This window comes from Puma concolor, chromosome C2, assembly GCF_028749965.1.
Source record: "Puma concolor isolate L17-30 chromosome C2, mPumCon1.1.hap2, whole genome shotgun sequence".
NCBI lineage: Eukaryota > Metazoa > Chordata > Mammalia > Carnivora > Felidae > Puma > Puma concolor.
The window spans coordinates 10,982,436-10,997,785 of NC_141675.1; the positions used below are offsets into that span (position 1 = coordinate 10,982,436).

Here is a 15,350-nt window from a genome sequence, read left to right on the forward strand (position 1 = left end):
TCCAAGCATGGGTCAGAGATGACCTCAGAGGCCTTTCACGGCAGTGGGAACAGAGGCTCCCTTCGTTCTTCCCCCCGGATATTTGCACAACTTAACTTCTGAGCTCAGAACCGCAGGGATCCTTTCTCCCCCTGCCAACAACACCAGTAACTGCCCGGCCCCAGCGTAGTGATACGGAGCGGAAAGTTCTCATTGTCCAAAAGACAATGGATCCAACAGGATGCGTCCACCAGGAATCAAACCCTAGCCTCTAGCCATGTGACCCTGGGCAGGTTCATTAACTTCTCTGAGCCTCAGTCTCTTCCGCCATAAAGTCAACGTCATCGTTCTAACAGGAAAACTGATAGTATCAACCTAAGAGGGTTACTGAGAGCATTAAATGAGACAAGATATATAAACTACTTAGCACAGTGCTTAATAGCAGTGTACCCTGTAACCAAAAGCCAAACATCAAGGGCGCCTGGGTGGCTCGGTCGGTAAAGCATCTGAGTCTTGATTTCGGCTCAGGTCATGATCTCACGGTTCGTGAGATGGAGCCCCACTTCGGGCTCTGCGCTAATAGCCCAGAGCCTGGTTGGGACTCTCTCTCTCTCTCTCTCTCTCTCTCTCTCTCTCTCTGTCTCTCTCTCTCCCCATCTTTCTCTGCCCCTCCCCCACTCATGCTTGAGCTCCTGCACTCTCTCTCTCTCTCTCAAAATAAATAAACACTTGGGAAAAAAAACCAACAAGCCAAACAACAGTCTTTAGTGAGCAAGGTCTTTGCATCTCCAAACTTCCTGGCATGTATCAGTTTACAAATCTGTCCCCCTGCTGGGCTCCTTGAGGAAAGCTGCGGTTGGTCGGTCATCTTCTCCCCCTTCCTGTCTCTGACAACTGTCACTGTGCTTTGCAAGAGCTGTACATGCGCATAAATGTTGCTAAGTATACGTAGGGATGAGTATTTCATTAACAAAGTAGAGTTTTTCAGGTTAACCGGAGAATCAGGCAGACAGGAATCGGGCAGTCACAATGGTCTGCTTTTCAGACTACTGCAGAAAACCACCAAGGGGCGAATCTGGCAACAGAAGTTCACAGATTCCACGCATCTCAGGCTAGCAGCACAGTGCGCGCTTTTTGTTCCTCTTGCTCATTTCTTCCTCCCCCCCATTTCCTCCAAGTCCCTGGAATGAGGCCAGGCAATTAACCTGTATTTTTCCCTCTCAACCTAATAAGCCTGAATTTTAAACTGTCAGTCTTACAATTTTCTATTTTCTCCAATCTCCTTCTGTAATTTAGGCCTTGACCCTAATTTTAATTACAGACCGTTGCATTAGCTGTCCTCACAAGTAGACTCAAGTCTATGTGCTTAGAAAGGGAATATCAGGACAGGGGCATCACAAGTGGCAGAAGGCAAAGGTTGTCAGCTCCATCTTTGATGGGACCGACACTTTGAATGCCAAGAGAGTAGCCTGCGATGGGCTGAACTGTGTCCCCACCCCCCAAAAGTCGTATGTTGAATTACTAACCTTAGTAGCTCGGAATATGACTATATTTAAAGACACAGTCATTGCAGAGGTGATTACATTAAGATGAGTTCACTAGAGTGGGCCCTAACACAACATGACTGGTGCCCTCGTAAGAGGGGGAGGTTAGGACACAGACACACAGAAGGAAGGCCCTGTGAAGGTGCAGGAAGAAGGCGGCCATCTCCAAGTCAAAGAGAGCCTCAAAAGAAACCAGCCTGGTGACACCCTCATCTTGGACTTGAACCCTCCAGAACTGTGAGGAAATAAATTTCTGTTGTTTAAGCCACCTTTCCTATTGTACTTTCTTACGGCAGCCTTAGCAAACGAACAGAAAGCCCATCTTCAGAGTCAGGCAAACCATAACTGACCAAGCCAAGAAGCTGGTGGTAGAAAGGAACAAAGGAGGAAGGGAGGAAATAGTTTTCCCACTCCCCCAAGCCCCAAGTGCGAACTCAGCCAAGCGTAACTTTCAGAAGTGACCCAAAGTACTATCTATCCCAAAGTCTTACCACATTTTCCGGCAGCTTGTGTCCTGGGAGATATTTCACATTTTCATGGTCATTATTTATAATGTCTGTCAGTTTTCTCCCATTAACGGTTTCTTCAAAGACCCACATCTTGACTGTGGAGGCAAACTTCTTAAGTTTCTTGACATTATTGCCAATTATTTTTGCAACAGCTGAACCCCTACAAAAGAAACAGTGAAGAAGAAAGAAATTAAACTCACTTGGGCAGAAGAGAAAAAGCATTCAATTATAATTGAGAAGAATCCTGTTCTGACTCTGATTCAAGCACTGGGTTTATAACTTAACAGGTGATGTCCTATCAGCCACAAGCCATTGGAAGCGTAGTTGTTTTCACCCGGAAGGAACACCCTCCCCACCCCCCGTGATCAGAAAAGCCCCCAGCATTTGGTACAAGGTCAAAAACAGCACCCCTTGAAACTAGTAAGCATCAACCTATCTTGGAAGACAGTATCACAGGCAGAAGAGAAACCCACCTAGAAGACGACATAAAAATAAAACCTGGAGTGTACCCCAAGGCAACCAGGCTCTGTTTCACATCCATCATGAGATTAAAATGTAGCTACCGTAGAACAAATTGTGTTCTGGTGAAGTGCAATGGCCTAAGGTACAGTCGTGATGGAAAGACAAGGACCTGAGTGACTTCCAGAAAAGGAGCAGGGCAAGGGCGCGAGGCTCAGATGCCTGGGCATTTGGTCCCCCCCCCAGCAGACGTCCACCAGCCGGCCTCTCGCCCAACAGACTCCCGGTTTATCCTGCATCTCTGTTCCCCAAGCACATTCTGGTAACGAACCGGCATCCCACAGGCTTTGCCACAGGGGAAGAGAAGGCACTCCAACTAGTTGACACGGGTCGTCTGGACAAGGGACACGGGTCTGGGGCTGGTGGCCACCGCAGCAGCTCTGTTCCCGGTCAGCCCAGGCATCTCTGTGCCCATCTCACGACGCTGAGTGCACAGTGGGCCACGGGCGGCTGATTCGGACGGGAAGACTGTGAATGGAGAAAGTCACTTTCCTGGTGCGGGAAGCAAGTCCTTCTACCTCGTTCACGTCTCTGAGTGGGTGGTAAGCTTTTGAGAGCAGAGAACACATCACCTGTTCTCTACTGAATCACTGGCATCTAGCCCAATGTGTTATACACAGTAGGCACCCAGTAAATATGTGATAACGGGGATGAATGAGTGCACGGGTGATTGGATGAAGTTGTTGGTGAGGCCAGGGAGGAGGCAGAACAAGATCCCTGGATGACCTTGCGTGTAATGTAACTGGAGTTTCCCTACTTATTTTTGTCATGTCATTTTCAGCACCAATGAACCCCAAAGGATGTACAGACATGGTCTGACGGGCTTAGTGCTTAACAGTTGCAACAGTCATTTGAATTTTCGGAAGTAACTCATTTCAGCAGATGCTACAGGTTTGCCTTTGGCTGCAGATGCTTGCTTTCCCCAAGAGGAGTTTGTAAAGACAGGAGCAAATGTATTCCAGTAAGATCACACGGAGGGATCTAGTGGTTCTGGCTTATTTTCCTGCTGGATTTACTACATTCGGATTCCTCGTGCCCAATGCCCGTGTCAGTTTGCTCGCTTGCCCAGAATCACACTTGCTCTCTGCGACCTTGTGGGAGTTACTCAATGCCCAGGAACGCCTCTGTGAGCCTGAGCTGTGACCGCCACGGGAGCTCATGAGCAGCTGTTTCCCAGATTAGCATTAGGGTGACAGTGATCGTGGGGAGCATGTTGGCCTCTCTTCTGCAAAGCGTCAGGAGAATCATATCAATAGGTATTTAGCTAACAAGCTGTCCTGCTGGCTCCGAGTAAGAGTTTCACAGGTAAAGGTACAGAGCTTTGATTTCCTTTGTGAGGGAGGGCAGCCCCAAAGTCCGGGGCCTGTGGAGCAGAGCAGCAGTTCTCTAGGCTGTCCCTGTGGCGCTTTATTAAAAACCACTGAGGCCTGATCTGACTCCGGAAGCACAGGTTTCATTGGTCTGGGGTGTGGCCGGGGACTCCCCCGGGATTTCTAAAGCTCCCAGGTAATCTAATTTACAGCCAAAGTTGAGAACGACTAGGTTGGTTTATCCACTTATCTCAGGAAAGGGAAGGTGATCGGGATCGTGGGAAGAAGCATGGAGTTTAATTCAAGGACAAATGTAGCACGGAGAAGAACAGAAACATTCTGGTGTCCGTAAGGCCTCGTCTTATTCTTGCTGCTTAACTTACACAATAATCTGCTTTTGTTTTTAAGATCAGTACTTAAAACACGGTATTTTATTGTTTTAAGCTCTTTTATAATCTGGTAAAATCTCCACATTGAACCAAATATTTTATTTGCTATCCAGCTTTCTTTTCTTTTTCTAACATTTATTCATTTTTGAGAGGCAGAGCGCAGGCAGGGGAGGGGCAGAGAGAGAGACAGACAGACAGAATCCAAAGCAGGCTCCAGGCTGAGCTGTCAGCACAGAACCCGACATGGGGCTCAAACTCATGAACCATGAGATCATGACCTGCGCTTAAGTCAGAAGCTTAACTGACTGAGCCCAGGTGCCCCTGCTGTCCACCTCTCTTCAGTATTGTTTATAAAACCACCAAAAGTATAATCCGCCTTGACATAACAAAAGCCATATATGACAAACCCTCAGCTGACATCATACTGAGTGTTCTCACCACCAAAAATGTGGAAAGGGGGCAGTCAGAAGCTTTTTATTTTAGGAAGTAAATGTTTATCATTTGTTTTTATTTTCTATTTTGTAATTTTCATTTTTATCCAAGATACGTATCACCTTGATTTGTGGTGGTTTCACAGGTATGTCCATATCTCCAAACCCATCAAACTGCACACAATAAATATGTCCAGTGATTTTTAATGTACCAATTACACTTCAAAAAAGCTGTTTTTTTTAAAAAAGGAAGTATGTATAATCTACACACCAAACTCCTTTGTGACTCTGAAAGGATACTAGCTGTGTTCATTCCATAGGTATTATTACTTTTTTTTTTTTTTTAATGTTTATTTGTTTCAGAAGAGAGAGAGAGAGTGAGAGAGAGAGAATGAGCAGGGGAGGGGCAGAGACAGAAGCCCAAGCAGGCTCTGCACCGTCAGCACAGAGCCTGACGCAGGGCTTGAAGTCACGAATCGTGAGATCATGACCTGAGCAGAAGTCGACTCACAGGCTTAACCGACTGAGCCACCCAGGCGCCCCCTACTTCTCACCAACATGAAGGAACAGGATCAAATAGAGCAAACGAAGTGCTCTGGAGGGACCTGAGTCTTTGGAAGGGACTGGAGGCTATTGCAAGTGATGTACCTTGTTCTAAAAAAAACACACACAACAAACCACACAAAAAAAAACAAAAAACAACAAACAAAAAGGGGGCTGGCCTGCAGAGAGCCGGTCCAAAAACACTCACAGATACTAGAACTGAGCTTAAACTAAGAGTACTGGCTATAGTCCACGAAGGCAGTTCGTACGTGGCTTGCTTGTGGCTGGAGCGGGGCTTCCCCGGCCACACTGGCGGAGCTCCCCATGTTTCAGTGTTGTGCCACTGCACAAGCATAGCCAGGCACGGATCTCCCACTGCAGGGGTCAAGGGCACAGGCAGCCATCTCCACACCTGGCCCGGCTCATTCATCTCCTAAATGACAGGTGGGACAGCGACCTTCCAGGTCCTTTCCGGGTCTGTGACTGCGTCCAGTGTTTTCCCAGGTGAGGAACAGGTGCACCCCCGGTTGGCTGAGTGCTACTGCCACACAGGCCACCTAAGGACACTCACTTGTGCCCTTTCAACTCCTATGGCCCTCTGAGAGAGTGTAGAATGTCTCATTTAAGTGCTGCTGTGCTGTCCCCACCTCTCTAGCATGTGCTGGTTTCCCTTCTTCACAAAGTCGCCAAGTGCCTCAGACTCTGAGCCTTGGCAGGGGGCAAGTAGTATTTGGCAAGAGCTCTGTAACACTGTTCTGTTTTCGTTCTACTGGTTGTTGTCACCTCCTACATGTGATATTTACAGTGGTGATGGAAGGTTTTCCTTTAAAGTCAACTTTTAAACAAAGTGTAATAAGCAAATAACGCAGGGGTGAAGCAGAGCCAAAGCCATAAGGGTGGAGCCTGCAAGATAGAAGTTTAATCCTGTCCAAACTTTTCACCTTGAAGATTAAGACAGGGAGGATCGGAGTCACTCTGACCTTCTATCATGCAACCAGGTACTGGCAGAACTGGAAGAGGGACTCAGGTCTGCTTGCGGCCAGTCCTGAGTCTTTACCTAGGTGTATAAAATCACATTTCCCGCGAAACTGTGCGGACTAGGGGCGCCTGGGTGGCTCAGTCAGTTAAGCCACCGACTTCAGCTCAACTCATGATCTCGTGGTTCACGGAATTTGAGCCCCACGTCGGGCTCTATGCTGACAGCTCGGAGCCTGGAGCCTGCTTCGGATTCTGTGTCTCCTCTCTCTGTCCCTCCCCCACTCTCAAAAATAAATAAACAGAAAGAAGGAAAGAAAGGAAAGAAAAGAAAGAGAGAAAGAAAGAAAGAGAAAGAAGGAAAGAAAGAAAGAAAGAGAAAGAAAGAAAGAAAGAAAGAGAAGTAAAGAAAGAAAGAAAGAAAGAAAGAAAGAAAGAAAGAAAGAAAGAAAGAAATCACGGAGACTGATTTGCAACTTCTACAATGCTATGCAAATGAGTTTAGAAGGGACACTCATGCGGAGGGATGTTCCAGTGCCAGCTACCTATTGGGACTTAAGATCTCCCTTTAATCTTTACTGCAGCCCCAAGAGAGGTCCTCATTATCCCCTTTAACTTTACAGGTGAATAAGCTGAGGATCAGACGGTAAGTTACCCAAAGGTTATGCTGCCCATCTAGAGCCAGCAGTTCTGATCCAGATCTGTCTCCAAAGCCCACGCCTTCCGCCATTTTATATCTGCCTTGGTGCAGAGCCATCCTTCGTTGAAAATGCATGGTGCACACCTAACAAGTGTAGACACTGCTAGGCGAGTCCGCACCCTCATGGAGTTTGGAGAGTGGTGAATGGAAACTGGCGTCGCTGCGGCACGCACACAAAGAAGAGTAACTGTGCCATGGTGACCAAAGTGGCTAAGCAGATGACGCGGTGACACATCAGAGAGGTCAGGGAGAGCTGGGAGGAAGCACGGTGGGGAGAAGGCTTCACCGTGGGGAGCTGCGGAGCCTTCCAGGCCCTGGAGCAAAGGTGCAGGAACAGGTGGGGCCCAGAGATTATCTTCTGCTTTTACCTGGAACCAACACTAGTAGGCATAGGAGGAGGAGGGGGGAGGAGGAAAGAGCGGGAGAGGGGGAAGGGGAGAGGTCAAGGAAGGAAAGGGAGAGACAGGGGAGGAGCCAGTGGGGGAGAAAGGGAGGGAGAGGATGGCATTGCAGGGGGAGAAGGTGCAGAGGGCAGGGGTGGGGGCCAGCCCAGAAAGGGGTAGGCCTACCAGATGTCAGGCACTGGTTTTTGTTGCCGTTTTTATTGAAATATCATTGACATATAACATTGTGTAAGTTTAAGATGTACAACTTGTTGATTTGATACATTTATATACTGCAATAAGATTACCACCAAAGCACTACTTTAAACATCTTACCCATATTATGTTTCATTCCTCAGCAACCCTTTGAGGAAGTTGATATTATCATCATATATAATGATTATTACATAGTATATGTATTACATATATTATAATATCCATCTGTTATTATCCCCATTTTTTACATGAAGAAACCGAAGCCCAGAGACCACCCAGGTAGACCAAGAGTCACGCTCCAGGCCATGTCTTCAACACTCTGCTCTCCCTCCCTGGGTCCCAGCTGGATAGACACCCACCTGCTGGAGGTCCTAACCTCCAGCTTGGCATGCCCACCTGACCCCTTGGCATTCACTCTCTTGCCTTCTGGCCCCTTCTTCTCTAAAGAGCTGAGTATTTTCAGCAGGCTGGGGATGTGCTCCATCAGCCAAGGAATGGCCACCTATCAAGTTAGGAGCAAACTTGATAGAATTCTTCACAGAGTGCGAAATCCTTCTTGGCCAGAAAGGACCCTCCAGTCCCTCCTTCTTTTTACCAAGGAAACTGAGGCCCAGTGAGAAGAATTAACAAGGGTTCAGCCAGATTTTCCACATTCCATGCCCCAGTCTCTTCTAGAGCTGATCCTAACTATGGAACCAACAGAAAAGGGTGGTCAATTTTGTTTTAAATAACATCTGCTTTTATACTCATAAAAGCAATACATGAAAGATGAAAAGACAATTATGAATAATCTCACCACCCAGGGAGAACTACTGTTAACATTTTGTGTAATTCTTTGTGTTCAAGGGCTTTTTAAAGTACAATCAAATGCCAGAGTATTAGATGCAAATGTGAAAAATGAAGTATTTTAAAAACTGATTCAACTTGGTGAATGTTCATTTGATCTCTGGATAGGGAAGCTTTCTAAGCTTAAAATCAAAGGAAGAAACCACAGAGGGAAAAAGATCAATGTGAACAACTTCACAAAGAAAAGGAGGGGGGAAACATGAAAAAAGCTTTTCCATCTATCAAAATTCAAAAGGGCCGAAGAAAAAGCTTAAGGTAGAATGTTACATTTAACCAAAAAAAAAAAAAAAAAAAAAAAAAAAAAAAAGAATGCAAAATTGTACACTCCACATGACGGGCAATTAACAAAATACATACCACCTCGCACCCATTAAGATGGTTACTACAGGGGAAAAAAAACCCAAACAAACCCAGAAAATAACGAATGTTAGTGAACGCGTGCGGAAATTGGAACCCTTGTGCACTGCTGGCGGGAATGTAAAACAGGGCAATTGTTATGGAAAGCAACACAGTGGTTGGCCAAAAAACCAAAAATAGAATTACTGTATTATCCAACAATTCCACCTCAAGGTGTGTACCCAAGAGAACTGAAAGCAGGCCCTCAGATGTTTGCACACCCATATTCAGAGCAGCATTACAGTGGTCCCCCTCATCTGCCCTTTCCATTCTGTGGTTTCACTTACCCCCCACCCCCACCCCCCGGGTGCCAGGTCCCTGATGTGGGCAGATAGCCGGCCATCTCTCATCACCACAAGAAAGGCGACGACAGGACACTTAGGTATTTTGAGAGTGATGAACCATATTCACGTAACTTTTATTACAGTCTCTTATTATAATTGTTCTATTTTATTCGTTATTATCGTTAATCTCTTACTGTGCCTAATTTATACATTAAACTTTGTCATTGGTACATACGTAGAGGAAAGACAACAGTATTTACAGGGTTCTGTACTATCTGCAGAGGGTGGAAGAAACCCAAGTGTCCACTAATGGATGAATGAATAAACAAAATGTCCTACATAAACACAGTGAAATATTTTTCAGCCTTAAAAGGGAAACACATTTTGACACGCTACACCAGGAATGAGCCTTGAGGACATTATGCTAAGTGAAGCAAGCCAGCTACAAGAAAGACAAATACTGTATGGTCCCACTTACACGAGGTACCATAATTATAGGAACTCCCTCTTGCTGCTGGTGGAATCTAACCACCAAATAGAGAAGTCCGAACTAGCCTGCTGACGAATGAGAGACACACAGCCCAGGCACTCCTGTTAGCTGGCAGGAGCCTGCTCCCTGCCAGACACACAAAGGACTTCACCTAGGACCAAGAATCCCAGGCAACCCATCACTGGACTGCAGCCTTATGAGTGAGACCAGGCTAGACCAGCAGAAGTTCCCAGCTTAGTTCAGATTGTTGATCCCAAGAATCACGAATGTCTCTCAAAAAATAAATAAGTGTTTAAAAAAATTAAAAAAAAAAAAAATGGATTGAGTTCCCAGCTCCCAAATGTGGAAGGGACTGAGCCCCAAAAGACAATGATGGCAACCGAAATTTAAGGAAAGAGAGTGGGTTCACCAAGGCAATGCTCAGAGATTAAGGAGTAAAAGTTGGAAGTGACAGATTTTTCACTCAGATGTAAGGTTTTTCTAACAATTTGCTAGATTAATTTTAGGAAGATGAGTTGCCTTAAAAATAGTAAACTATGATCATCTGCCATGTGTACAAGAGGGGGAGTGCCTGCTCTGGAGGGAAACAATGATTTTCAAGGCGTCCTTTCAATCTGTTCATTCTTTCTTTCTTTTTTGAAGATTTTATTTTTAAGTAATCTCTCCACCCAGCGTGGAGCTCAAACCCACAACGCCGAGATCAAGAGTTCCGTGTTCTACCAACTAAGCCAGCCAGGCGCCCCTCAATTCGATTTTTCTTTTTTTTCCCTGTTTTTTAAGTAGGCCTCACACCCAGTGTGGAGCTTGAGCTCACAACCGTGAGATCATGACCCGAGCTGAATTCAAGAGTCAGACGCTCAACCGACTGAACCACCCAGGCACCCCCAATTTGATTTCTCTTGATTGGAATACTGTTATATTAACTTTTGTTGGGAGGGTCAGATAGGAGAGAGTCAATATTTCTACGACAGTGAGGTCTGTCCTCAGGTACATGAATGCTTCTCGCTGAAAAGGACAAGAATTTATGGAAACACAGCCATTAAGCATCGAAGCTTCAACTCCACCTTATGAACCACTGACCTCAAATGGTCTTCTCCTGATCTCCATTTTGTCACCTAAAATAGGGGTAATATAGTACTGCACAGACTTGTTAGGAGGCTTAAGTGAAGAAATGCACACACCTGACATACAGAAAATGACCTCCCAGGGAGGGAAGGAAGCGGAATAGAATAAGGCTGGCAGAGGTGAAAGGTCAGAGAGAACTGAGGGCTTCTAACACACCCCTAACAAGCAGCCATGATTTTTTATACCGATCTTCTTCAGCTGATGATGGGGTTATGTCCCAATAGATCCACTGTAAGTTTAAAATATCCTAAAATACCTGGTATCCCTAACCTCTCGAACACCATGGCTTCAACAAGCCCCCAACACTTCCATTAGCATAAGGTCGGGCAAAAATACCGAACACGAAGCCTGTTTCACAAAGAAGCGTTGACTAGCTCAAGTAAACGACTGAACCCCGCACTGAACGTGACACACGGAGCGGCCATGTGGATACACAAGGGCTGTCCACGTCCTGCTTGTTCACTCTCGTGGCCGGTGGCTGGCCGGGGGCTGTAGCCGCTGCCTGGCACCATGCCAGGGGATCCACCGCATGGCGCCAGCCCTGAAGAAGAGCCAAATTCACAACTCAAAGGATGGTATCTACTGAATACTCATACATATTTTTTTTTAATGTTTATTTATTTCTGAGAGGGAGGGAGAGAGAGAGCATGAGCAGGGAAGGGGCAGAGACAGACGGGGAGATACAGATGTCGAAGCAGGCTCCAGGCTCCGAGATGTGAGCACAGGGCCTGACGCGGGGCTGGAACCCACGAACCGTGAGATCGTGACCTGAGCCGAAGTCGGATGCTTAACCGACGGAGCCACCCAGGCGCCCCTCTACTGAATGAATACTTACAAAGCATAAAGTTGAAAAAGTGTAAGTCAAACCATCAAACGTTGGGGACCTTCTGTACTGAACAGGGTTCAGTTAAGAGGTGATGGAAATGGGACATTAAGTATCAGGGCTTTCTCTTTTTTAGCTGTACAAACTTCTTACTCTGGTTCACAGAGGAACTCCGGATCTTTTCTCAGTTCAACTCCCACCCAGCCTGTCACTAAACTGTTCCTCCAGCTTCCAAAGCAGAGAGGTACATCAGTGCCACCTGTGGACAGGGAAGGGCTTATTTCTGACCCCAGAGGAGCTAATTTACAGCCACTCAGATGGCCTCTGAGTGGGCATGTAGCAAAACTCAGCACAGAAACTGAGTAACACAGACCAAAGAGTGACAGAAGGGGGCTGAGGGCCACAGAGCTACATTCCAGATGGTTCCAGCAGACCAAAAAAAGATAGAGTCACACACATTCAGCTTCAGTCTTCAGTCCAAAGTAGGCCAAAGCTCTCCCTGACCTTCAGTCAAGCTGTGGGGTGATGGTGAAAACAAGGGCAAGAGATAACTCATCAAATTCCTCCAGCTGCGTATCAGTTACGCTCGTTGTCTTTTACCCTCTCTCCCTTCTCTGCCTCTGCTTCTTGGTCAGAGTCCAACTGGATCATTTGGTGACCTAATGATGGTACCGGTCAAGGTTGATCCAATAAACACAGTGATAACGGTAGCTGACGTCTACTGAGTGCCAGTGTCTTTGTACTCTTCCTGAGTCATGCCATTTAATCCTGACCAAAATCCTAGATAGCAGGTACCAATATCATAACCAAGGATTCTTGAAGACACAGTTTGCTCAAGACCTTACAGCTGCCAAGTAGGGGACCAGGACTGAAACCCAAGGAGTGGGAATCCCAAGCCCCTCCTTAGACCACTCATTGTACGACACTGCCTCCAAAGGAGGTTTGGGACTTGGACATATGCTCCCTACCACCCAGAGGTTTGGGTGTAAATACAGCCCTGAGGTTTTATTCTAGCACTGAATCTTGCTCTGTGTCTGGGTCATTTTCCCAACCTTCTGGTAAAGAAACTTTGTTTCATCTTTGGAGGAACTTAGGAAGCTTTAGGGTTTGTTTTGTTTTGTTTTGTTGTTGTTTTTCTGAGTTACCAAGGGCCATGCAAAGTCATGCAGGTCAGGAAGCGCCGCCCTGCATCCGCCTCTGGCCTCCTGTCTCTGACCTGTCTACAGGAAAGGAGGTGCCAAAGGACAGGACAGGGGCATGTTATACAACCCCTTTATGTGACTCCCATGTCATTCCTGGCTGAAGCTCCCGGTCAAGTCAGCTAGATTCAGTCTTCCGTTGTCTGCATTGCAATTAATGATCGTTTACGTGGGGAAGGCACTCGAATGTGAGGATGACAGCTATGGGTTTAGATGTGACAACACCTTTACTTACTTAAGCTCTCTCAGCTACTGCCAAGTCCCAAGTTTAAACACTGCTTAAGCCACTTCACATTCTGCAAGTAAGGATCAAATCTGGAAGGGCAGGTCCATCTTCTAGATAATATTTTAATATTCGCAAAAGGCTAAAGTCCTGTAAGGAAAAAAAATCTGTCCCCACCGCAGGGAATATAAGTCATCAAGGGTAGGTAGTAGCCTCGGTGATAATTCTGATGCAATGGTCTTTGGACCACATTTTAAGAAACACTATTTAAAATGTAACATCTAATCTTGTGACAGATATTTCATTCCACTTTACGTTTCTTTTGAATTTATCTTCCAACTTATCTCAGCCCTGAAGGTAAATTCCTTTCAGGCAGGGATTATGTGCAATTGTGGAAAGGCCACAGGACCTACATGGGGCAAACACATGCCTACTGACCAGAGAGAGCTGAATGCCCCACAGGCCCTATGGAGCCTCCGCAAGCTGTTTTCAGTTCCTGAATTTCTGAATCTCTCCGGGGAGGTCGCGATCCTCTCTCTAGGACTGGAGTGGCTCCGCACCCAGGGCAGTGGCAGGGAAGCAACAATGTTCCTGTCTGATCCCATAATTAATGGAGCTGGGCAGCTGGCCTAAACCATCAGGGTGGCACATTTCTCAATTGCTGTGCTCTAAGGTCACCAGCCAAGTTCTACTCCATTTCCTTGGGCTGAAGTGGGCCAAGAAAACAGTCAAGTACATCAGTGTGAAGTCGTGGGAAGGTAGCCAAATCCCACTGGAGGTGGGCAGGAGGTTTGCTTCACTCCTCCAGCTCCAGGCCCAAACACAGCATGGCAAAGCTGTGCTACTTCGGCACCTTGCAAATTAGGAACAGGCTCTGTCATCCGTGGTTCTGTGTCCTCTTACAGAAGAGGAAACCAGTGTCAAAAGAACACGTGCTAACAGTGCTTTTCCAGTCCCATGGCCAACAGGGCCGCTGTAATCTCATTCAAGTGACCTTGAGATCTAAACTGGCAAAGCCAACCTGCAAGTCCAAATGAAGCTTTGCAGTGGATAGGTACCAACTCCAATAAATGTTGCGTAGAACCCTGTGGTTGGTCGAAAAAGGGAGTTTACAGAAAAAGTCATAATACCCTAGTATTTGCAGGGCAGAGAAGGAAAGGGCTATATGTAAGCATTCACTTGCATCTGATGGGGTCTCTTCACAAAGGCCAGAAGCAACTGATAATACTGATTTTCCTCCAGGAGATAACCTGGGAAACAAGTCTGAGTGTAAGATATTTCTCTGGGGTTTTTTTTGCGGGGTGTTTGGTAACTTCTGGTTTTTGAATGTGAATATATTACATAATCAATATAATTACATTTTTAAAAATTAGTTTTCAAACATTCGTTTAATTTTTATTTAGCATATGCCGGGCACCAGGGTAGATGCTGTCCTCAAGAGCTGGATAGGGAGGGGTGGAAACAGATAATGAAATAAATCATTACTATGGGTGGGGGGGGCGGGGGGGGGGGGGTGGCACCGAGAGAGGCCACTGGCTTTGCCGATGGAAAAGTGGAGAACCAGATAAGGTTTACTTCAAGGACTGAAAGGGCACAACTCTGTACTATTTATTCTATACCAGTCCCTCGGATGTACGGGGAAAAAAAAAAGTGCACAACAATAGGAAAGTAACTGAAAATATCAGAGGCTGTATTACATTCCGCTTCCTCCCTCCCACCTGGCCCCACTTTCCTCTACACTCACCCGACATACGAGAGAAGCAAAGTTTGATAAAGGGAACTAAAAGGGCTGACATTTACAAAGTGCTTAGAAGAGCGCCTGTCACAAAGTGCTGGTATAAATGTGAAAAGTCAAATAGAGCCTAACGGAGACGTGAAGCTTCGCAAATATCCCTCCCGAGAATTCCCAACGCCGCTGGACTACTCCGGGAGCCAGGCCTGTTGGAACTTGGATTTTCTTATCTGCACAACCTTACTAAGATACAGGACGCATCAGAAGCGGTGGGCGAGACCCGCACTTGGAAGGGCAACGCTGGTCCCGCCCACGACCTGGGTGGCAAGCACCCCTTAGCCCCCCCGCCTTGGTTTCCTCAACAACGAAACTACGGTAAAAATGCTCGAGTCTCCACCAATTCCTCGGCGATCCGCCGAGGAGAATGGAGAACGCTCTCAGAATGGTGCGCAAGACACCCGGGCGTGGCGAGCAGGTGGCCTCCGTGCGCCCGCCGCGCGGTGACGAGAGCGCAGACAGGTGCCCGCCGACGCGCAGTGCCCTCTCGCCGCGCTGCCCCCCGCGGGCACGCGGGCCCAGGGCCTCCCGGGCCAGTGCCTCGGCGCGGCCTCCCCGGGCGCGCGGTGCCCAGCCCGGCCGCGAGGCCGCCCGCCCCGCCTCCCTGCGCGCGGTGCCCGGTGCCCACGCTGCGGCGGGGACGCGCGGCCCTAGCCCGCCCGGGAGAGGGGCTTCCT

The 15,350-nt window shown here is 47.2% G+C and overlaps 1 protein-coding gene across 1 annotated transcript in view; it reads right to left on the bottom strand.

The window, feature by feature from the left end:
- The window catches only part of GPD1L (glycerol-3-phosphate dehydrogenase 1 like), a 57,083-nt gene that overhangs the window by 41,469 nt on the left and 264 nt on the right, over nucleotides 1-15,350 (bottom strand). The window contains exon 2 of the mRNA XM_086720575.1: nucleotides 2,015-2,192. Within this exon, the coding sequence (XP_086576701.1) occupies nucleotides 2,015-2,192 (178 nt within the window). The remainder of the gene's footprint in view (nucleotides 1-2,014; nucleotides 2,193-15,350) is intronic.